This window comes from Ostrea edulis, chromosome 1 (assembly GCF_947568905.1).
Source record: "Ostrea edulis chromosome 1, xbOstEdul1.1, whole genome shotgun sequence".
Taxonomy (NCBI): Eukaryota; Metazoa; Mollusca; class Bivalvia; order Ostreida; family Ostreidae; genus Ostrea; species Ostrea edulis.
In genome coordinates this window covers 91,868,425-91,891,772 of record NC_079164.1, presented here as the reverse complement: position 1 = coordinate 91,891,772, position 23,348 = coordinate 91,868,425, and the positions used below count along the sequence as shown (strand labels likewise).

General features: G+C 35.0%; 2 protein-coding genes across 2 annotated transcripts; one reads left to right on the top strand and one right to left on the bottom strand.

Moving 5' to 3' along the window:
* Positions 1-1,106: 1,106 nt before the first annotated feature.
* On the bottom strand, positions 1,107-8,402 carry LOC125674357 (transducin beta-like protein 2). Its single transcript, XM_048911501.2, has 12 exons — positions 8,230-8,402; positions 5,883-6,089; positions 5,636-5,687; positions 4,986-5,048; positions 4,551-4,659; positions 4,335-4,434; positions 3,887-3,973; positions 3,373-3,508; positions 3,162-3,211; positions 2,777-2,959; positions 1,421-1,607; positions 1,107-1,319 (listed from the first exon to the last, which is right to left on the bottom strand). The coding sequence occupies exons 1-12, from the start codon at positions 8,360-8,362 to the stop codon at positions 1,259-1,261; spliced, it is 1,368 nt and encodes a 455-aa protein (XP_048767458.2). The 5' UTR covers positions 8,363-8,402; the 3' UTR covers positions 1,107-1,258.
* Positions 8,403-10,747: 2,345 nt separating this feature from the next.
* LOC125674407 (transmembrane protein 17B-like) lies at positions 10,748-23,161 on the top strand. Its single transcript, XM_048911559.2, has 4 exons — positions 10,748-10,917; positions 18,001-18,104; positions 18,265-18,378; positions 22,812-23,161. Exons 1-4 carry the CDS (start codon positions 10,815-10,817, stop codon positions 23,088-23,090), a joined length of 600 nt encoding a protein of 199 aa, XP_048767516.1. The 5' UTR covers positions 10,748-10,814; the 3' UTR covers positions 23,091-23,161.
* Positions 23,162-23,348: the final 187 nt, after the last annotated feature.

The following is a 23,348-nucleotide window of genomic DNA, read 5'->3' as shown; positions in this document are numbered from 1 at the left end:
TTGCACAGAGGTTGCTTACAGGCAGATGGTAGGTCAAGGCCATGTTCCAAGGTCATGTAGCTTACAACAAAGTCATACTCATATTCTGATCCTTAACTATGTAATTCATGGGTTGTTGAGTATGAATGTGGTATTCAAATATGACAAAAGATGTTTGTAAAAACATATATGCCCCCCATGGTGCAAAATTGAAAAGGTTCATACACTTGCATCATTTAATTGATAGTAGTATCACCGATTCAAAATATTGAGCAGACAAGGTCTTCCTATGTCAGAAGTGGATTGACCATGTGACCTAAAAATCAATAGGGGTTATCTACTTTTTATGCTGTTCCAGTGTACCAAGTTTGGTGTCAATCAAGCAAATAATTCTTTTAAAAAATATAGAAGACAATGTATTACTATTTCTAGTTTAACCCTTGACCATGTGACTTCAAAATCAATAGAGGTCATCTTCTCCTGAAGATGTATCAGTGTACCATGTTTGACATCTGTCAAGCAAAGGGTTCTCAAACATTAAGTGGTCAGTATATTCTTATGTCCAGTTTCACCCTTCACCTTTGACCTCAAAATCAATAGGGGCCATCTACTCCTTGGGATGTAGCAGTGTACTAAGTTTGATGTCTGTCAAGCAAAGGGTTCTCAAAATATTGAGCGGACAATGTCTTATGTCCAGAGTAGACTGACCCTTGACCTTTAAAACAATAGGGGTCCTCTTCTACTCCTAAATACCATTACGATAAAGTGATTGGTTCTCAAGATATCAAGCGGACAACATGTGTGGTCTACTGACCGGCCGACAAGTGCAAAGCAATATGTCCCTCTTCTTTGAAGAGGAGCATAAATATGCCCAACATTTCATAAGTCCTATGGTGTGTGTGTGTGTGTGACATTCACTCATGTTAGAAAAGATCTAGTTACACTTAATTGTTGTCAAGTATATACCTCTTTTACATCACTGCCCCTGGTGGTAGTTGTTGTGAGTCCATTATGTTTTTAAGGTTACCCACAGTTCTCTCATCTTTTTTATATATATATATATATATTTATTTTTTTTTGCTCATTTGTATACATTTAATTGTAACTCTGATTAAGAAGATATGACAGAAAATTAATCTTTAATAAAAATAAAAATGTCATGTAATTTGACAAAGTGTAAAGTTGTAAACAGTGGCACTTCAGAAGATGCTGCCAATATTTCTTGTGAAAATGATGTCGGACATCCTTGGAACATCTCAGATTTGGTGTGTATCTTCCTTTAGGCTTTTTGGCCTCCTGCGTGTCCATTAGACTGTCCTAATATGTTGTTTAAAGCCTCCCTGTCATAAAACATTACAATTCAACATCAGATTCTACTCATTCTGTATAAATATCAATATAGAGGTCTAATCAATACAACTGTATTGATGACAAAACCTACTGTGCGTCGCTGATTTGCTGTCGAATTCTTTCCTTCTGTGCCTGAGTGTTGGCAGATTTAACTTTTTCTAGAAGATCGTCAACAGAAGCTCTATAACCAGTGACATTGTTGAACACGGAGACATGTCTATCGCCACTACACAAAATATACTTATTGGTCAAGTCGAATGACAAGTCAGTTACTTCCCCTGTAATTAAAAATCAGAAAAAAAATCTCATTACCATAATCAAACATGTACACTTACTTCTCATATTATTGCTTATTGATTCATCACAATTTTATCTATATTGCCACATTTTGTCAGGAACGTTTTTTCTGTAATATAATCTCCTGTTATAAGTCAAATTTGCATACCACTATCCAACATCCTGTTTTCAAACTAAACATCCAAACTAGGGTGTCAAATGTCTTGATATACTGCCATAGGCATGTGATCAGTGAAGCCATTAATTACTCTTCATTAATTACTCGTCACCTTGGATATCCCGTGAAATGCAAGACCAGGTAAAAATAAAAACGTTAACGAACAAGATAATTAATTGATATGGACTAGTATTATTTTCTGCTCAGAAAAAATTTTAAATTTCAGTTATGCACTGTCACAAAAACAGGTCCTTTCATTTTCAGACGAAACAAATAAATGTGTGCATATCCATTTGATCTTGCAAAATATGCTTGGAAACTATTCATCTGACTTCTGTGAGTGAAAATCAAAATGATGAAGGACTCAGAAAATAATTATACTTTTGTTCACAAAATGTCATTATTTTAAATGTTATTTTAACAGTGATATTGTTTATTCAACAGCAGATGCATTTTATTGTGAAACAAAGTATTTTACCTATAATGAATGCATGTGATAAATATATTTAAATGAACGACACACAAATATGAAGTATATATGATTATAATATTGATTAATATGCTCTATATTATGAATATTCATCCCCAAATTCATTATACAATGTACTGCCAAATTTTCCAAATCGCAAAAGGTGGCATTTTAACAAGAATTAACTGTACTAATAATACAAGTATATGTGTTTGTTTTTATCGGAAGCTGAATTTGTTATTAGTCTCCCATCGATGAAGTCGAAGGGGACTAACCGACGAAGTCGAAGGGGATTTTATTATTCCTATCCTGGTTTCCTAATTTTTCCCTTTACTATAACCTACATACTGAACTTTGAATATTGTTGCGGTCCAATAATTTTTGTGACAGGTAGAGGACTATGTATTGCCAAGCAATACTCTCAGAATGCTTCTTTATGTTGTTTTACACTTCTAATCCTTTACAGTATGTTCATTGAAATGAAGAAAATAATAATGTCAGAATGTGGACTCTCAAACATGTACCTGAAAACACATTAGACATTTTTTCCTCCTGCTCTCCTGATATGGCATTATGAACACTAATAGTACTTTCATTGGCGATTGCAACACTTCTGCCATCTGGTGAGAGGGCAACCAAACAAGGGGACGTAAATTCTATGCTTCCAGTTTTTAAAAGGTAAGGATCCTGTCCCATATCATATCTTACTGCAATGGAGAGGAAAATCCATGAGTATACATGTAAGAAAAAGATTTATTTTTTTCTATGCTAAATAAATACTAGTAAACATGTATCTTTAACTATTACCGTAACTACACAGCTAGATCTGACATGAGTCATTAACACTAAACAGCTAGATCTGACATGAGTCAATCACTAAACAGCTAAATCCGACAGCAGTCTACTTACTGTCAGTGTTCCAATACTTCCACGTTCTATCTTTAGAGACTGACACCATTCTGGAATAAATAAGAAATATTTAAAAAGTTTAGTAAGGGCAATAACGCAAGTAAGAGTAAACTGTAGCAATGCCTGGTTTACTTCATATTTCAAAAAACAAACCTTCTTATTCCCCCTTTCATCAGTTCATTAATATGCGAGATATTTTTCTGGGACTTACCGACTAGAGTCCCCATTGAAACTGAAGCTATACACTCCTGCTGAATGACCTTTCAACTCAAAGGCCCTCTTACAGCCTGTGTAGTTCCCTGCCTTGTCAAATCCCACTTCCCATACTTTAACATCAGGCGTGAAACCTTCAAAGTATCAATGTAACTGACAGTGTTTTATTATACTCAAACAATTACTGTTCGCACTGTGTGTAGGGGAGGGGGGGGGGGTATTGATATATATATGTGTGTACATGTCATGTGGACCTTTTCTATGTACACTGTATACAGCAATTATTTAAATTTTCTCTCACCAGAAGATATTCAGCATAATGTACATACACATATTTCGGCATAGTAACAGCAGTACACCATTTAGCTGAAATTTGTTGCATGTTAAACCATGTTTTAAAATTAATCATGCCCTTCCTCAGGTTCTGTTTTTATTTTCCAACAATTTTGTTTACCTCTCCATCAATATTGACACCAAGGGATTAATTTCTTAAATCTTTAACCTCAACTAACCTGATGATGCAATAAATCTGCCACAAGGAGACACCGCCCCAAAGGAATTATTCATCTGCCTGGTGTCTATAGAGTCGAACACATCACCTGTCACACAAAAGGAATCCATTTACATGTACTAGAACAAATACCTCAGTCAATATAGAAGTGCAAGACTACCAATATACAGACCACAGTTTTCTTTGGAGTTTTATTTTTTTACTCTCTCATGAATTTAGACTAAATTTCCATTTTTAACTAAATACGGTATATTACTCAACATATCTTGTACTTTTCATCCATTACATTTTTCTATATCGTGGTATTATCTCCTTAGATAAAAAAGATATTTATCTGAAATTCCTTCTCAGCGATGGTTTATAATCCCAGAACAGAGGTTATACTGTTATCAAATAGTCTCTTCTTAAAAAGAGATTGGAATCAATATAGCACTATCACGCACAGATACCTTTAATGGACCAAATCATGATTGTAGTGTCACTGCTACACGTCATGATGAACTTGCCATTGCTGGCGATTCCTATGTAGATAATATCCGCTGAATGTTTCTGAAACATGAAATGTACTATCATAAAATAGTCTAATTTGCTGATTTACAACAGCTGGAGTGAGAATGTACCTATCCGCCAGTTTTTCTTGCATTATTTAATAAAACTATGCTTACCTTTTCAAAATCGAAGGCTGCGGTGATATTTCCTATACCTCCAGTGTCTTTTTTTCCAATACGGAATATTCTTACAGTGTTTTCATTTGATAGGCTGCAGACAAATGCTCTGAAACCAAAAACATGACAACAGTGACCCACTGAATGGTACAAGTACAGCTGACCGCTTATAGGGTGATGTAATGCACTGAGTGACCCACTGAATGATATAAGTACAGCTGACTGCTTATAGGGTGATGCAATGCACTGAGTGACCCACTGAATGATATAAGTACAGCTGACCGCTTATAGGGTGATGCAATGCACTGAGTGACCCACTGAATGATATAAGTACAGCTGACCGCTTATAGGGTGATGCAATGCACTGAGTGACCCACTGAATGATATAAGTACAGCTGATCACTTATAGGGTGATGCAATGCACTGCCTACTTACTTGGAATCTGGACTGTATTTAACTCTAGTTGCATGGTCATACTCCACATTCCCCCGCACTGATCTGCCAATAATTCAAAATTCATATCAATTCAAAATTAGGAGTGAAACAATGCATCGCGATGCGACCGAATTGCGATGTAGTGGTCTCGATTCGATTTATTCGGGGTCTGTTTCGGTTCGATACGGTTCTAAAATCATAGCACACATTGCTCTTGATAACACGGTTTCTGATTAGCCAATGGAATTGAAAATTGCCCAATCAACATACGAGTAAACTTTGCTGTATCAAAATGGACGCAGTCGAGTTGAAAAATGCACCCCCAATGTTTAAATCCTGGGTATGGCGACATTTCGGCTTTAAGACAAGTGATAAGAGTGTTGCTCTATGTTAAACCGTTTTACATTATGTAGAATTTATTTGCACAGAGCAATAAATACAACGAAACATAAAAAAAACCTTAGCATTATAAAGAATTTGGTACATGCTATTGTATCGAATCGAAAATCATCGAATCGAGACTAAAGTATCGAAAATCGAATCGAATCAAGAAGGTACTGTATCATTTCACCCCTATTCAAAATATATAAAAATTTAGCCTATGAATTCCAAATCATGGTTTGTATTTATCACTGACAGTGTCGACTTACTTGTGTTCTTTTTGAGAAAATTCTTTGGTATTCCAGATCATAACAGTTCTGTCTGCAATATAACAGAATCTGTTATTCTTGTCAAAGAAGATCTCATCTTATATTTTGTCAGGGTATATGAACCTGATTTTTCCCCTCTTTTTTGCAATGTAAAGGGGTACAATTTTACTTTATCTCCATCAGTGAGAATGCATCAACGTCCCAAAGCGGCTAAACTAATGTTATTATTTAATAATACCAGACTAACCATCACTAGCTGTGATGAGGTATTTTCCATTGGGACTAAGGTCCATGGATAATATCCGTCCACTGTGCCCTTTCAGGTTACATGCCAGCCATGGATGAGAAAATTGTACGCTGTGCGACTTTTTCACCATTTTTTGTGCTTTTGTTTTCTTTCCATGTTTTTCAGTCTTTTCATTCTTTGTGGTTTTCTCTTCGTTTTCTTTCTCTTCTAAAAATACAGACATTCTGGCAATAGAAAATGTTTCATTCTATGGACATTTCAGCTTTACTCATTTGCTTTTAATGCTTATGGTTGCCACATTGTGCATAATCCTGATAATGTGAATAAATACCTGATGTTTCATTCCATGGATTTATACATATCATCAAACATTCCACACACACCCTTACACTTAAAAATCAAAGTGTATAAGAATAACCATATCTGTATAGATACGATCTGTTCATCTGTCTGTCATATTTCATCACTTAATAAACACAGTATCAATGTTTCCTTTTACTGAGAAAGTATAATTAGAGCAGTAAAGTTTCAATTATTGCTTTACATCGCTTTTACTCGAATTTAATATGACTTTACATTTTGATAACCCTGTTAATTTTCGGTTTCTTGTAAGGCCATTCTAAGTTGAAGAAAATTAAAACCATGACAAATCTTTACACTTTAAATAGACCAGAGCTTAAATAAAATGTCTAAAAATGGGTGTCACTTTATGACATATACCTCAACTCAAAAGGTAGAACTGCTTAGTTTATGTGAACTTGCAACAGAACCGTTTCTCGATGAAATACCAGCCGACAACCTTGGGGTGGAAGTGGGGGGGGGGGGCAAAGTGTCATGAAAAACTAGTCTACACATTGTGCAGACATTATTATTCTCTGTATTGAAACATGAATATTTCAAAGGAAATTTCTAGAACCTACAGATTTATTGTCATTCAACTTTGACAAGAGTTTACACTGGTGTTCCTGGTGGGTCATGCGATTGTGAGCTTTCTGACACAGCAAAGTCAGCCAAGCTTACTAGTACATTTGTGAACACAGATTACCATCATAAATTTCATAAAATCACACACACATCTCTCTCTCTCACTCACTCTCTCTATCTTTCTCTCACCCTCTCTGTCACTCTCTCACTTACTCTCACCCTCTCTCTGTCTCTCACTCACTCACAGTCACTTTCTCTCACCCTCTCTCTCTTTCTCTCATCCTCTCTCTCTCATTCACCCTCTCTCTCTCTTGCTCTCTCTCACTCTCTCTGCAATATTATTGGGGTGATGACTGTCATTATATTGCTTATGTTCCACTTTTTTCTTGTATCAATGTGACAGCCATTGGCAACACACATCTTTGAGAACTCATACTACATATACTTGTAAATGTATCGTCAGTGACGGTCTGCACTAGAAGTATCAAGGGCTATCAAAACTTTAAAATCATTTGACTGTGGTGTTAAATTCAGAATAAAATGGTATTCTGGCAGTAACTCAAAACTCTGCTATTCTTCACAGAAACTTCTATCAAAATATGTGAGCAATCACTAATAATACAATAATGAATTCCAATCCCAACTCTATTTTACTTTCCATATCCTTATCAGATAACACAGGTATGAGTGTGAATTGGCATCAAGGCAATTATATTATTTAAAAAGAAATGTCAAGGGAAATAACTCCTATGCTGGAATTTTCACTACTGTATGCCTTTTATACAACAATTTCCCCGATATTCACAATTAATTCATACATAATTATAAAGTAGCAGTTTTATAAAACTGTTAACATTAAGAGTTATTCATTTTCATAAACTTTTTAAAATCTATTTCTATTGTTCTTTTTAATGAAATTAAGCGATTTTCTAATGTTGAATCCCGTGGGGATCTGGGTTAGAATAGGTCCTCAGTACCCCCTTGCTTGTCGTAAGAGGCGACTAAATGGGGTGGTCCTTCGGATGAGACCGTAAAAACCGAGGTTCCGTGTTACATCAGGTGTGGCATGATAAAGATCCTTCCCTACTCTATGGCCATCAGCGCCGAGCATAGGCCTAAATTCAGCAGCCCTTTACCGGCAGTGGTGACGTCTCCATATGAGTGAAAGATTCTCAAGAAGGACGTCAAACAATATTTAATCAATCAATCAATCTAATGTTGACTTCTGTTTATATAAGTCTGACATCTTTAAAAAGGTGGCAACACACACATTTTCTTTGATTTGTGATTAAATAAAATTATAGTATGTGGATATCAATACAAATTTTCTACTTCCAACCAGTCTTCAGTCTGGTGATGGTACAACCTTTAACTGTCGGCTTACCTTTTCTGTTTTGCGCGTTTAATGCGAAAATGTTCTTACCGCTCTCCGATTTCTGTTTGTTTCCTTTTCCTACATTACAGACTAGCATAATCAAAATAATCACTGCCCCAACTGCAGCTGTTACAGCGAAAGCTGGAACTGACACAGCATCCGAATTGCCCACGTCGGCCATGATTGCTGATGAAAAAATCCGTCTCGATTTATCGCACAGATCGTCAATATACACCTAGCCTTCTATGAAGCGTTTAGATGATTTTGATGCGGTGGCCTTAAAATAAGTTACAACTAATTTTGAACCCCATACGTCTGCTACCTTCTCACATATGTGAGAGATGCAATGGGTTCAACTCTCCCTCGATGGCAATCTAATTAAAATTAGATGTTTGATCCGCTCGCGTACTCGCATACATGCGAGTACGCGAGCGGATCAAACATCTAATTTTAATTAGATTGCCTCGATGGCCTTTTCTGACTCATTCTTCTTAAAAATTTATGATTTTCTCATCAAATTATTCATTCAGATAGTGGGTGTGCTGCATTGGGGGGTGGGTTGTATTACCGTGCCTGAGTACCTGGCCATGTTTACAATTTTGAACATTCAAGCAGGTATTAAAATGCATTATCAGTCATGTCGCAAATATCAAAGCTCGTGAACCATTCTGCATCTAGGTACATTACAATTGTAGTATATTGGAGAGAGGAGAAAATTTGTAGCTGGACCAGGAATCGAACCCGGCATTCCTATAGTTAGGTGCTCTAACCACTGAGCTAATCCACGGTCCGTATAGTCCTAATTACTACATTACCCCCTCCTTTAATTTGTCTTTGTCCTCGAAAACACACACAACCCAGATTATTTTTGCCTCTGACAGGAGTTTCACCTGTGAATCCAAGAGTGGTCAACGACACCAAATGTAACTATGTTGGAGAGAGGAGAAAATCTGTGGTTCGACCTGCATTAAAAACCAGTCAGGTGCTCTAACCAGCACCACACCGATATAAACAGTCAGTATAGCCCTAACCACTACACAATAAAAGATTTAATTAAAATTTACAGGCATCGAACCCTGTCAGCTGGGAACCTAATTTCCATGGAAACGAGGGGGTTATACTTATATTCGGTCTTTTCTACCCTACCCTACCCTACACCCCCCCCCCCAAATATAAATAACCTCCTCGTTTCCACAGAAATTACTAGGAAACGAATCCACGCTCCAACATGGTATTTACAGAGAGAGCAATCTGATTATTTAAAAGACAGATCTCTCAAACAGCAGTATTTTCATCAGATTGTAGAGAGAGACGACCTTATGAATTGTATTTTTAAGTACGTGTGAAATATATATCGCGCCAAAATTAACATAAACTCAAACAATTGAAAATATCTTTAATTATTTGCGCACAACAAATAATTAATGGAATCAAATTCAACAAATGATTAACGAAATCTTCAAATCTAAATTCTTACGTGCATTAAATTGAAGTGGGGATTGCATTAATCATTCTGCTGAATCGATGCGTGCTATTTAATGCGCGCATCAAGTTATTTAGAATGAGCAGAATAATTGAAGTGTTGTTCTTTTCAGTTAAATTATTGCGCACATGAAATCAATTAAAGCGCACAATAATATTGAGTTATATCTCTCTGTGCAACTGAAATAATTATACCATTAATTAAATTGATTAATTTGAATTGATGCTCTCTTTAATAATTAATGCTGTCACCATTTCAATCTAATGCACGCAATAATTCAAAATTGAAGATATCAACCAATCATTACAGTATAGATCAATAAAAGAAATGAATTGTTTTATTATACCGGTAGAAGGCCAATCTCTAAAGCTTACAAAAAGCGTGAAACGATTACATGAATCGAAAGAGGGATGAGATAGACCGGAAATTCACACATTTTCAGAGAGATTATTGCCACCAAAAAAAATTATCAAAAGGGGGGAAGGGTAATATTCATACTTCAAGTGCCTGTGATTATAACTAACAAAACAAAATATTGTGTTAAATACGCATTTCCATTTCAGCGTAGTCTGTAATCACTAATCAGCATATGACGCTTCGAATCCATATTCATGATGACCCAGGAGTATGTCCATTGCATATATGAACATTAAATTTGTGTACTGGAACTCGGTCCTGTATTGTATTTGTGATTTGAATCATATAGCCTATGTTGAGTAATATGCCCGTTTGGGTCCTAATTTGGAATAAATCACATGCATATAGAGCACAATGCAGTTTCATAGTCAGTAAACATACGTTACTTCACAGTAAACTTTCGAAAACATTTTATCTCTATATTTACATTTCAGCAAAAAGCAGCAAGAGTCGGTGCTAAAGGAAAAATATCAATCCACTTTGTACACAATAAAATAAATACAGGCGGATCAGTGCTCTTTCACTGAGCGTGTATTTTTATTGTAAATTATGTTCGTTTGAGTGAAATGAATTAGAAGTATGGCAGAGTTGACCGATGCTGTGTAGGACTGTCAAAAAGAACCTAAACACTATAGTAAGAAATCACCCTTACACCGTATCATTTCACCGACTTGGTCCAGATTTTATATATAATGTTGTGTTTCCGGGACGTCTGGCGCTGAATGTGATTGCTATGGAAGCTACTCTACGAAGAACGGTGAATTCTGTAACTGATGTTATATTTCCACCATCAAAATCTACGCAGGATCCCCAGCAACACCAAATACTTAAAGCTGGTTTGTTTATTACATGTTACGGTCGTACGTTCCTAGTGTCTGTGTGACATTTAAATATCTGGACAAGTTCAGACTCCTCTGTACATATTCAATATATTTTACTAAAAACATCGAAAAAAGAAATTCCCAAAGTTCAAACAGAAAAATATACAGTAGACTGAAATAAGTATTCATTTCTCCATATCGTTGCCATTAATTGAAAACTCGACTATATTTTCGAAACATATTTACTGAACATAAATACATAAAAATTTCACCAAAAAAGTGTGTGTGTGTGGGGGGGGGGGGTGTTCCCAAGTTAGAATGGTCTAACTGTGTCTCGGAACACGCCTTCACCGGTCCGTAGAACATTATCACTTTAACGATGAACATTCTATCTAGTTTTCCCCATACAATACTTTCTTTGTAAATTTTATTGCATAAAGCAAAATTAAGTTCTAATTTTCAAGTAACCTTTCAATCACATAAAAAACCGGAAAAATATGTAGAGGTGTAGTGTGCATGTTAAAACCAATGAAAAGTTAAATCGATTGAATTGACTTAAAGAGGTTCGCACCTGAGATCTGGAGTAATGTCAATTTTTTGGGAAGTGATTTCTACATTGAAGGAGAATTACTTAGGAAATTTAAAAAGAAAAACTGGGGTCGCAACGCTTGTTAAAAGCTATAGTGTTCTAAACATGACCATTTTGCACTTAAAATTTATTCAGTTAAACTTGATATTCTGTCGGTGTCAACACAACGTAAGCAACACAAAATCAATCATTACATAAAATAGATACATAATCATGTCTTCTAACACTACCGAAAAAAAATAAATTGTACTAATAATGGAAATAAATAATGACCTTTTTGCACTTGTTATACGAAAAACTTAATGATATCACGCTACAGGTAGAAGGCCAATCTCTAAAGCTTACAAAAAGCGTGAAACAATTACATAAATCAAAAGAGGGATGAGATAGACAGGGAATTAACACATTTCAGAGAAATTATTGCCACACAAAAAAAATTATCAAAAAAAAAAGGGGGGGGGGTAATATCCATACTTCAGGTGCCTGTGCCTTTAAAAGGGCATATTTGGAGTAATGTCAATTTCTAAAATTTTACACCATTTTCAAAGTCTGGTCTTACAATTTAAAATGCAATTTAAAAAAGTAGGGGTTAGAGATAAAAAAAAAAAAATTATTATTGGCAAAAAAAAATGAATTTTTATACAAAATTTTGAGTAAATTAATTAACTTTTTAAAGAATCGGTGTTCTATTTGGAAAAATAAATCAACCAAGTTAATAAATTACAACATTTGAACTAGTTCCAAGTCTCAACTACCTGTATCAGTAATCGTAAAACTGGAATGCATGTATAGGAGTATAATAATAGACAATACATTGGATGAAACAGAAGCTGTAATATCATGCAGATCGAATTAGAACTTTTTGATTAATGAATCCTTCCGCCACAAAATGTAGTCCTGCCAAACCCTTTCAAAATTTGAATTGACATAAAAATTTTCAACTGGATAGAGTTCAGCAATAAATGTGTAATATGTTTGCACCAATGGGATCAGTATTGAACCAGTGAATAATACTGCTGTAGCATCCTGCGCAGTTGTACTCAAAAGCTCAGAAGCTAACTTTCTTTAATATAATCTCGACTGATATTCGGCTGGGCAGAATATTTGGACTGATGCTTTCACCGAAACCTCGGAGTAGTCCTTCATAATTCATGTTTGGAAATTTACTTCCAATTTCGGCCGGTTCTAGCAATTAATATGCACTTATTGAAAGAGATGTGAGTTTGTTAGTGAGCTCTGCCATTTTTGATAGAAGACTGCTGGGATTGGTGACCAAAAATTTTTCTTGATGATAGTGCAGCTCCAACTAAAACCTTTTTGCACTTTTGTCATTATATGTGTACCTTGCCAGGGATTTTTTAGGGTCTGTAGGGGGCTGAAATAAGGCCCCATTCCCAATGCTAAAAAGCAGGTATTTTTCCCAATTTTTGCTTTAAAATTCCCTCAAAAAGAAAACAAATAAAAGCAGGGTATCCATATTGTTCATAAATCTTGACAGGCTCACAGATTAATATTTTTGCTTCAAAATTATTAAGTAAATCTAATTTTTTTGGCCTCTGTTTATTTAAATGTGGAAAATTTGACCAAAATACAAGTCAGAAGGAGTCCCAATTATTCCTGAATGCACTGGTTTGGTTTTGTCCTTTAATACTTAATGTTTTATCCATGGAACATTTTTCCCAATTTCAAGCAAATGTCGCTATTTTTCCCATTGAATTGGAAAGGCCCAGGCCCTTGAAATCAAGACCTTAAAAAAAAAAACTGCTTGCATCAAAGATGATCTAGTAGATGTTTTTATGTTATTTTTGAAGCTCTAAAGCGAAAAATAGTTAAATTTCTTCACTCTCGATTTATTACCAATCCCAATTAATACCTTAATTCAAAGTTTATCTGAAAGAAATGATGCACTTTCATTCACATTATAATTTAAATAAAAGTTTGTGTTCCCCTTACTGATTTAAAGTGATTTTACTACATAAAGGTGTATATGTTATACATGTAATGATCATGTTAGCCATTGATCTGTACTCTGTATTTTTATGGTCCCTGGAAATTTTTCATTGGAGCATATAGTTGAGTCTGTCCATCCATCTGTCCAATCTCTTATCTTGAACTTCAAAAAGAACTAGTTCTAATTGTAACAGGGACCGTTACAGATGTTCCCCAAACCTCCCCCAATTAAAAAGTGATGTCCTTGTGAATCTATAGGAAAAAATCATTTTATTTTAGCCTTTAATTACATGTAGTACGTTCAATATGGTCATTTCAGTACCAAGAAATGAAAGAAAGCGTTGCACGTGCATACACGCTCACGCGTGTATGATTCCGAATTTTTGTTGATGTCGTTCAACAGGCATTTGTATCATATACCCACAGTATGAATTTCATAACGTTTCCAACAAATATAAGGAAGTTATAGCGATTTTAAAATCGTCCAATCAGAAATCAGCACACGTGCATGCACGTGCTGAGCAGTAATTCTAACCACAGCAATTTGTAAGGAGTACCAAGATACATCTAAACCCCTAATATGAATAGAATTTGATGAAAAACAAAAACGTTATCGTCCTTTAAAAATTGAACATTTAAAAAACGTTGCACGCGCATGCGCTTGTGCGTTGGCATTTTTTGTTACACCAACATATAGATACACATATTGTCTACATATGCTGTGAATATCATCTCATTCGCTTCATAAATAAGATAGTTACAAACGTTTTAGCATTATCCAATCAAAATGAAGCGCACGTGCATGCGCGTGCAAATTGGTAATTTTGACCATGTAAATCAGTTAAGGGTCTCAATATCTACCTATGATATGAATTTCAAGCCATTTCAATGAACAACAAAAAAGTTAGACTGATTCCAAAGTTAGTGTACAAATTTTGTAATGCGCGTGCACATATGTACAAATGATATACTATCATCCTATTTAGGTTTTACATCGCTTCCTTCAATATTCTGATTTTCCATTTTTTGTACCAAAATTACAATGCACGTGCGCGCGCATGCATGCACTTGCAGACAAAATGACTATCACTATGCACATCTACAAACGCTATACTATCATCCTGGAAAGTTTCATATCGATCCCTTTTGTAGTTTCTGAGAACACTACCGGACAAAAAAGTACCGGAGAAAAAGAATAATAATAATAACTAGACACGATCTCGTTGCGAGCAACGAGTAGGTCTTCCGTCCGATTTGTTGATGCACTCGGAGTTAAAAAAAAAAAAAGAAAAGACAAATGAGTCCCAATTTAGTTTCCGACTTTAAGACACTTTAGATATAATCAATTTTTCATATCATAAGCTTCTGAAGCAAAGTTGCGGTGAAATTCGTTTGAAATTCGACTCTCCAGGCGAGCCATAAGGCCCGCGGGCCTATTTCTTGATGTCATTTGTTAGCCCTCTATAGACTCAACAACTTTAGTTCTATATGTCTTTACAAAATATTTACCTGTAAAAAGTGATTGAGATCGACCGATATCGACAAAAAATCGACTCTACAGGCGAGCCATTAGGACCATAGGCCTATTTCTTGATATCAATCGATAGATCTCGATAAACTGAACAACTTTTGTTCAATATGTCCTTACAAAATATTTACCAGTTACAAGTTTTTGAAATCGACTGATATCGACAAAAATCGACTCTACAGGCGAGCCATGAGGCCCACAGACCCATTTCTTGATACCGTTCAATAGATCTCGATAAACTGAACAACTTTTGTTCAATATGTCCTAACAAAATATTTACCAGTAAAAAGTTATGGAGTTCGATTGATATCGACAAAAAATCGATTCTCTAGGCGAGCCATAAGGCCCACGGGCCCATTATTGGATACCAGTCGATAGACTTGATAAAGTGAACAATTTTTGTTTTATATATCTTTAAAAAATATTTACCAGTAAAAAGTTATTGAAATCGACCAATATCGACTCTCGCCAGCCCCTTTTGCTTGATATCGTAAGAAAGGCCTTGTCATTTTAAACATTTTTTGTTCAACAAGTATTTAGAAATTCTTTACCGTTCTCGAGTTATCTCTACAAGAAATTTTTAGGGGCCGATCTGTAGCTCCCTAAAGGGGCCACATACGGAAAAAACGAAATGTATATATTGTTTAGATCATCATTCTGAACAACTTTTGTTCAATAATGCTTTTCCAAAAATATGTCGTTTTCAAGATATGAGGTGTCAAATATTTACGATTTTGGCCCTTAAAATCTCTAATTACGTAACATATGACCTACTTTTTGATTTGATAAGATCAAGCTCGTTGAGATGAACATTTCCGCTTCTACAACTTATTATAAAATATTAATAGTTTCTGAGATATTCTCAAAAACATTTGGACCCTTCTGAACCCCTAATTTAAAGGGCCAGCCCGTTTTGCTTGATATCGTAAGAAAGGCCTTGTCATTTTAAACATTTTTTGCTCAACAAGTATTTAGAAATTCTTTACCGTTCTCGAGTTATCTCTACAAGAAATATTTAGGGGCCAAACTGTAGCTCCCTAACGGGGCCACATAGGGAAGAAACGAAATGTACATATTGTTTAGATTATCATTCTGAACAACTTTTGTTCAATAATGCTTTTCAAAATATTTGTCGTTTTCAAGATATGAGGCGTCAATTATTTATGATTTTGGCCCTTAAAATCCCTTATTACGTAACATATGACCTACTTTTTGATTTGATAAGAACAAGCTCGTTTAGATGAACATTTCCGCTTCAATGACTTATTACAAAATATTAATAGTTTCTGAGATATTCTCATAAACCTTTGGACCCTTCTGGGCCCCTAATTTAAAGGGTCAGCCCCTTTTGCTTGATATCGTAAGAAAGGTCATGACATTTCAAACATTTTTTGTTCAACAAGTATTTAGAAATTCTTTACGGTTCTCGAGTTATTTCTAGAAGTAATTTTTAGGGGCCAAACTGTAGCTCCCTAACGGAGCCACATAGGGTAAAAACGAAATATGCATATTGTTCAGATCATCATTCTGAACAACTTTTGTTCTTTATTGCTTTTCAAAATATTTGTCGTTTTTGAGATACAAGGGGTAAAAAATTTATGGTTTTGGCCCTTAAAATCCCTTATTACGTAACATATGACCTAAATTTTTATATGAATAGATTTGGATTGTTGAGATGAACATTTTTTTTTCTTTGACTTATACCAAAATATTAACGATTTTTGAGATATTTGATCTAGACTTTGAGCCCTTCTAGATCCCTAATTTAAGGGGCTAGCCCCTAAATCTTGATATTTTCGAAAAGATCTCGTAAATGTGCACAACTTTTGTTCTACATGTCTTAACAAAATATTTGCAAGAAAAAAGATATTGGAGATCAAAGGTCAAAAATCGCCGAAATCGGCGAAAAATTTTGGCATCCATTTTTGCAGGTCCAGGCGAGCGTTTAGGCAAATCCTCTCCGGTAAAATCAAATCCCCCACAAATCTTCTAAAATGTTTACTCTATCTTGTGTAGAAATTTCAAGACTCTAGCTTCAAAACTAACGGAGGAGATGTGTGGACAACAAGGCCCTTCAAAAAGTCACTAAAAGAGAGATAACTCCTGACCGGAAGTGACGTCAAGCACGAAATTTTGCAAGCAAAGTCTCGTCACCAAAAGACATCTTTCCTGAAAATTTCGTGAAAATCGATCGAGAAATGGCTGAGAAAAACGTGTGTACTACCAAGGAAAATAATAATAATAATAATAATGAAGAAGAAGAACGCGAACAATAATAGTAAGGTCTTCCGCAGGAGACGGAAGACCTTAATAATAATAATAATGAAGAAGAAGAACGCGAACAATAATAGTAAGGTCTTCCGCAGGAGACGGAAGACCTTAATAATAATGAAGAAGAACGCGAACAATAATAGTAAGGTCTTCCGCAGGAGACGGAAGACCTTAATAATAATAAGAAGAAGAAGAAGAAACAGAGTAAAAACAATATGTTCCCAAACTTTGTTTGGGGAACATAATAATTGATCACAAATATTCCTTGGAACAGGGACTTTTGGACTAGGGTCATTTTGAAAAGGTCAAAGTCAGTTCCTTATTTCAACAGTTTTTAAACAGGTATTGATCATATCACACAGATAAGTAATAGACAATAAATTTCAGACAAGGTCACTCAAGGTCATTTTATGAAGGCCAATGTTTCTCAACATATATCTCTGAAAATAAACCCTTCATTTCAACAATATTTCAAGAGTTATCGATCATTGTACAAGTAATTCGTCATATGAAGTAGTTCATTGGTTAGATGCAGTTTGGGGAACGTCTATCAGTTTTACTGATACATCTGTATTTTTATAATTATACATATTATGCCTGTTCATGATTATTTTATATATAGAAACATATTACATCATTGTCAGTTGTATTTGAGCTTTATTTTCATCTGTTCATTGTATCTCTGCACAGTACCGATGTTAACAAGGCTTTATGAGAGTACAGTATATATATATTTAATATATTATATATAATTTTTTAGGTAATGAGTATGTCACAAGTCTCCCTCTGCAGATGGCACTGTATTTTAATGCCTTCTTCTCCCCCTTCTGGCTTGTGGCGACAGTTGTTGTGTTTGAAGTAAAGGTAAGTTAAAATTTAGTGGATTATGCTACAAATGTAAACTCTTTTTTGAAATTCTATGACTATGTTCAATAACAGCAGAAACATTTAATATATATGTTTCTGGTGACAGTAAATTTTTGTTACTTTTGATTTTATCGTTTTACAATATTTCTCTTTGCAGTATTCTGCCTTATCAACACTGTATGCAATCATATTATTAGCCATCTACATTGTCTTTACCATTATTGAAATCGTCAGACTGTATTTAGGATTTCTGGGAAATCTAACAGAAAGGGTAAGGAAAGTAGAGTGAATGAAATATATTTCTACTTCATTTATCTTTATACAAAATTAGATTCACATTGGCAGTTAATTAGTTCTGTAACGTGTAGCGGTCACCCAGCCATGTGCTGATCATGCTCGCTGTTGCTTAACTTGCGTGATCAAGAGAGAGACTCTACCACATTGCTAGAAAACCTAGCTCTCTAGCAGTATAAGTTCCTTCTTATACTGACCGCTACAGTACTCATAATAACAGCCCTATTTGGTGGAAGTGATGATTTCTGCATGATTCGGATTCCTTATAATACCCTCCTCCTATTCAAGAAAAAAATTCGGAGGCATATAAAGGGAACATAAAGCACATTGATTGTTTGCCCATCTGTTTGTTCAACCCTTGTGTCATTGTCTAGGCCTTAGATCACTGTGCATTATAATTGAGTTACAGCTGTAATCAGACCAGACTGCAATACACACATCAGTACACAGATTGATGACACAATCACACATCAATTTTATACACCTCTTGTGAGACGGGACATATTATGTTATGGTGCTGTCTGTCCAGGTAATGTTTTCTGTAACCGATGAATGTACAGCGTTGAAAATTGGTCACAATTTCTCCCTCAAGAAGTACAAGAGTGAGTTTGCATTTCAGCTAGATTGGTGCACTATGACCTACTTTAGGGTTAAAAGTAGGTCAAACAATTTTCCATATTTTTTTTGTGTTATGGATAAAGGTATTGTCCTGAAAAGTAGTCACAACCTTCCTCTCAGAGAAATAGATTTATTCTGCATTTCAGCTTAATTTGTGCATCCTGGCTTACCTAGGGCTAAAAGTAGTTCAAATAGTTTCCTGGACTTTTCTCATTATGGATACAGATATTGCACTGAAATCTTGTCATCACTGTCTGATGGGCATGATTACCATTTGCAGTTCTCTTGTTATGTCTCCCCTTCCCAGAAGGGGGACATATTGTTTTAGTGTGAATTCTTCTGCCACTTCTCATACAAAGTTTGTCTGGGCCATAACTTTTTTGTCTTTTGATATAGGCCTTTGATATTTGGTATGTGGGTATACCATGGTAAGACAGTGTGTCATGTACCATTTTTGATGACCGTTTCCATTTTAAACATGGCCCCTTAAAACGTTTTTAAAAATTATGGAAAATGGAAGGGGAGACATCAGTTTATAGTTCTAAAACAATTCTTCCTAGTTCAATATTTGTTGATTTTCTGGAAATGCTTGAAAATAAATAGATCATTATTGTTGTAATATGCCATTAAAGCGTTTGGAATACTAAATGTCTCTTTTCTTATATTTTATTTAACCCAGTATTTTTAAGCATGATGCAATGTTTGCTTAGCGTACAAATCAAAAACATAACCATAAACACAGCTTTGTTGATCTCAGAGGCCAAAGTATTTTTTAAAATAAAAAGCTAAAACCTGAATATGATAACTAGAACTGTTTACCAAGTCTTGCTAATAGTTTGATTGAACCGGTGTGTAAAAGCTTGATTCCATTCATTTCCTGAATATCCTCCCACAATTCATTGCGAGGGGATATAGTAATGGGACCATGCATGTGTGGGACACCGAGCTTGTAGACATTCATGTGTGGGTGAGTGTATGTGTGTAACACAGACCTTGTAGACATTCTACAGGCCACATTTTATTCTCAGTTGTAACACCGAGCTTGTAGACGTTCATGTGTGGGTGAGTGTATGTGTATAACACAGACCTTGTAGACACTCTACAGGCCACATTTTATTCTCAGGTGTAAAACTGAGCTTGTAGACATTCTACAGGCCACATTTTTTGCCTGATTGATTTGATACTTCACAAGTTGCTTTCATCTCAAATCCTATTGATTTTGGGTTCCAGAGGTCAAGTTCACTATAGGACTTGCATTTGCCTATTGCTTACAATATAAGGGATGTTCTGCCTTGCAAAGCTCTTGTTTTGTAATGCTTTAGGACCTCTGAATTTTTTTTAGCATGTACATGTACTACAGTACTGTGATTAGACATTCACATTTGGGGTTTTCTGAATTGGAATCTGATCAAAAACTCCATTCATACTGAAAATTATTGAACTGAAGACTTCTTTGGTGTCAATTTGTGTTTGGCAAATGTAAAACATAAGTTTCATTTGTAAGTCATATTTCATTTGCCACCTGGTTTGATAAGTGCAATCATGTTTCGTCTAGGTCATATTTTACAGACATCTTTTATCGCAATTTCTGTTAGCATTTCAAAACATTTGATGAGCCCATCATAGATAGGTCATACATGTATTTTGGTATTGTGTAGTGCATCTGTCTACATGTTTGGCTGCACTTTGTGAATCAAATAAAAATAGTACTTTTAAGGTTAGGATCAGCAGACGTTATACACATGCTCCCAGTGATCAGAGGAAGAAGCCCAATATTTTTCAAGTGAAGGGCAAACTTAACACGAGTAGTTTTAGAGGCACATAACAAGATAGAAACAGTGCTAATAAGGCAAGGAGAATCAAATCTGATACACATATTCATCATGACAGATGTTATCTGTCTGTATGTCTGTCAGCACCTTGTGACTTATAAGGCTAAGGATCATCAAACTTGGTATGCATGCTCCCAGTGATCTGAGGAAGAACCCTATTATTTTTCAAAGTCAATGGCAAACTTAATTAGGTAACTTTATGTGCACAAAACAAGATAGAAACAGTACTAATTAGATTAGGGTAATCAAAACTCACTACACATATTCCACCGTCATATTTGAGTTGTGCAATGGTGATGCAGTGTTTCTGTGCCTGTTCGTCCATCAGCACCGTGTGAGGATAAAAAAAGCACTAATAATAATCAAACCTGGTACATGGTGAAAGGAAGATGTGTTATTTCTCAAGGTCAAAGTAATACTCTCATGGGTAATGATAAAGGGAAAACAGTACTAAAACAACTTTGATCATCAATAATGTTTCTTCTCAAGTTATTTTATGAGTAAGAATGAAATATTTGTTTGATTTGATATTGAACAAAGCAACTAACATCTAATTGATACTCTTCAATATTGGAGAAAGTGTTCAAATAACACAGCAGCCAGAGCCTGTTTTTATAGTTGATTTGGCTGTTAAACTGCTGCACTTCTGAATTTATTGGACAGCACTGTATTTTGCTGTGTGAGCATTACTCTAGATGCACGTTTGAAACTGTTTAAGTTTTTGTCTTTGTTCAAAATGTATGGGACTCGTGATACAGACACTCCCTATGTTTGAGGGGTTTTTTCCTGTAAAATTTTATAAACACTTCCGATAAGACATGCAGCTTTTTGACAATTTGATTGACAGTCCCTATCGATGATATTTTTCACAGCAGCATTTGTCATTGTAATCTAGGTCTCCAGATTGATACACATTTCTATTGACTCTTCACACAACTTGAAATGTTTTATATATTGATAGACTGTTCGAATACTAGTACAGCAGAGATTCCACACATAGATGGGAAGTCTTGAAAGATAACTTTTAGAATTTAAAAGTGCATTGTATTTTATATAAAGCTTGATGTTTACAACACTGTTTTGTGACCGTCATTTACTCTTCATTAAGAATTATATTGCAGTGTGCAAAGGTAAGGTGGGAAAAAAGAGTTCACCCCCCAAAAAAAATTAATAATAATAAATAAATAAAAAAGAAAGAAATCTATCGCAAGCATGTGCAATTCTATACCATACATGTTGCTTAAAATGACACATTTCAAGCATGATGAATAATGCATAAAACTTTAAACAGCATATACATTAATTACCATGTTTAGTGCCACTATTTGTTAATTAGCCCATTTTCTCTTTCTCCTCCTCCCCCCCCCCCCCCCCCCCCCCCCAAAGTATGTTCACACTTTACATGACAATTGCAATGAACTTATGAGTGTGTTATGATTTGGACAAAGTCAGGGGTAGAAAAAAAATGTTCTTGCTAAGACTGTATAACATTTAAACAATAAACAATACTAGAACCAAAGATTGCCCCAACTTGCTTTTTGCTGTAACCCTTAATCAAGGTCATTTATATTGAATAGACATCATTGCAAACATTTGTCAGGTTGACTTTGTAATGCAGTGGTTGTAGAATATGACGTTTAAATCAAAGTATTTCAAATTTTCTAGTGGAGATGAACAACACTCAGGATAAATTAATTTAATTTGAATAATGGTTTTCAACACATCAGGTTCATTAGTGCCCACTTTGAAAGAAAAGGTTTCTATTAGTAAAGCTGTTGATATAATATTGATTATTGTACGCATGCAATAGGAAAACCATTATTTTTGTACTTTGGAGGTGAATGAATGAGATTTGAAACTTTCCTCTTCTATGTAATTATGTTCATTTGAAAAAACTTTCACTGTTTTAATGTAGTATTTTATGTTGGTGGCTTCAGATACTTGTTTTTTTTTTTTACAGGTTCCCGAGTTAGCTGGTTCCTGGCTCTTAACTATACTGATACAGTTTCCTCTTATAATACTGCTACTCTTCAATGAAGACGCTGTTTTACTTCCTTTGGAGAGAGCTGTACATATTGTGATGGCCTTGTTTGTGTTTTTTGAAGTGGTGTATGGATATTTTGCCATCAGATTCATGGTTAATTACCAAGTGACAAAGTTTCATCTGAAACAGTTCTCCGACTTGGAAAATTTGTCAGACAATGATTACTGGCAGGATAAATATGAATCATACACGTAACAATTTCTTTTTAAAATAAATGAAGTGTATACATGTACATAGCATATCTGTAATAAATACATATTGACGTATTGCAAGAATTTGTTGTGACTATATAGCATTTAATGAATTTAGGGTGTGCAAAGTCATACTATAAATTATAATAATAGTTATTGTGTATTTAAAATTATAACTTTTTAATTAGCAAAGTTTTTTTTCTAATAAATTTACCATAAGTGCAAAAACTGGGAAAGAGTCATTGAACTACTTAGATTGGTA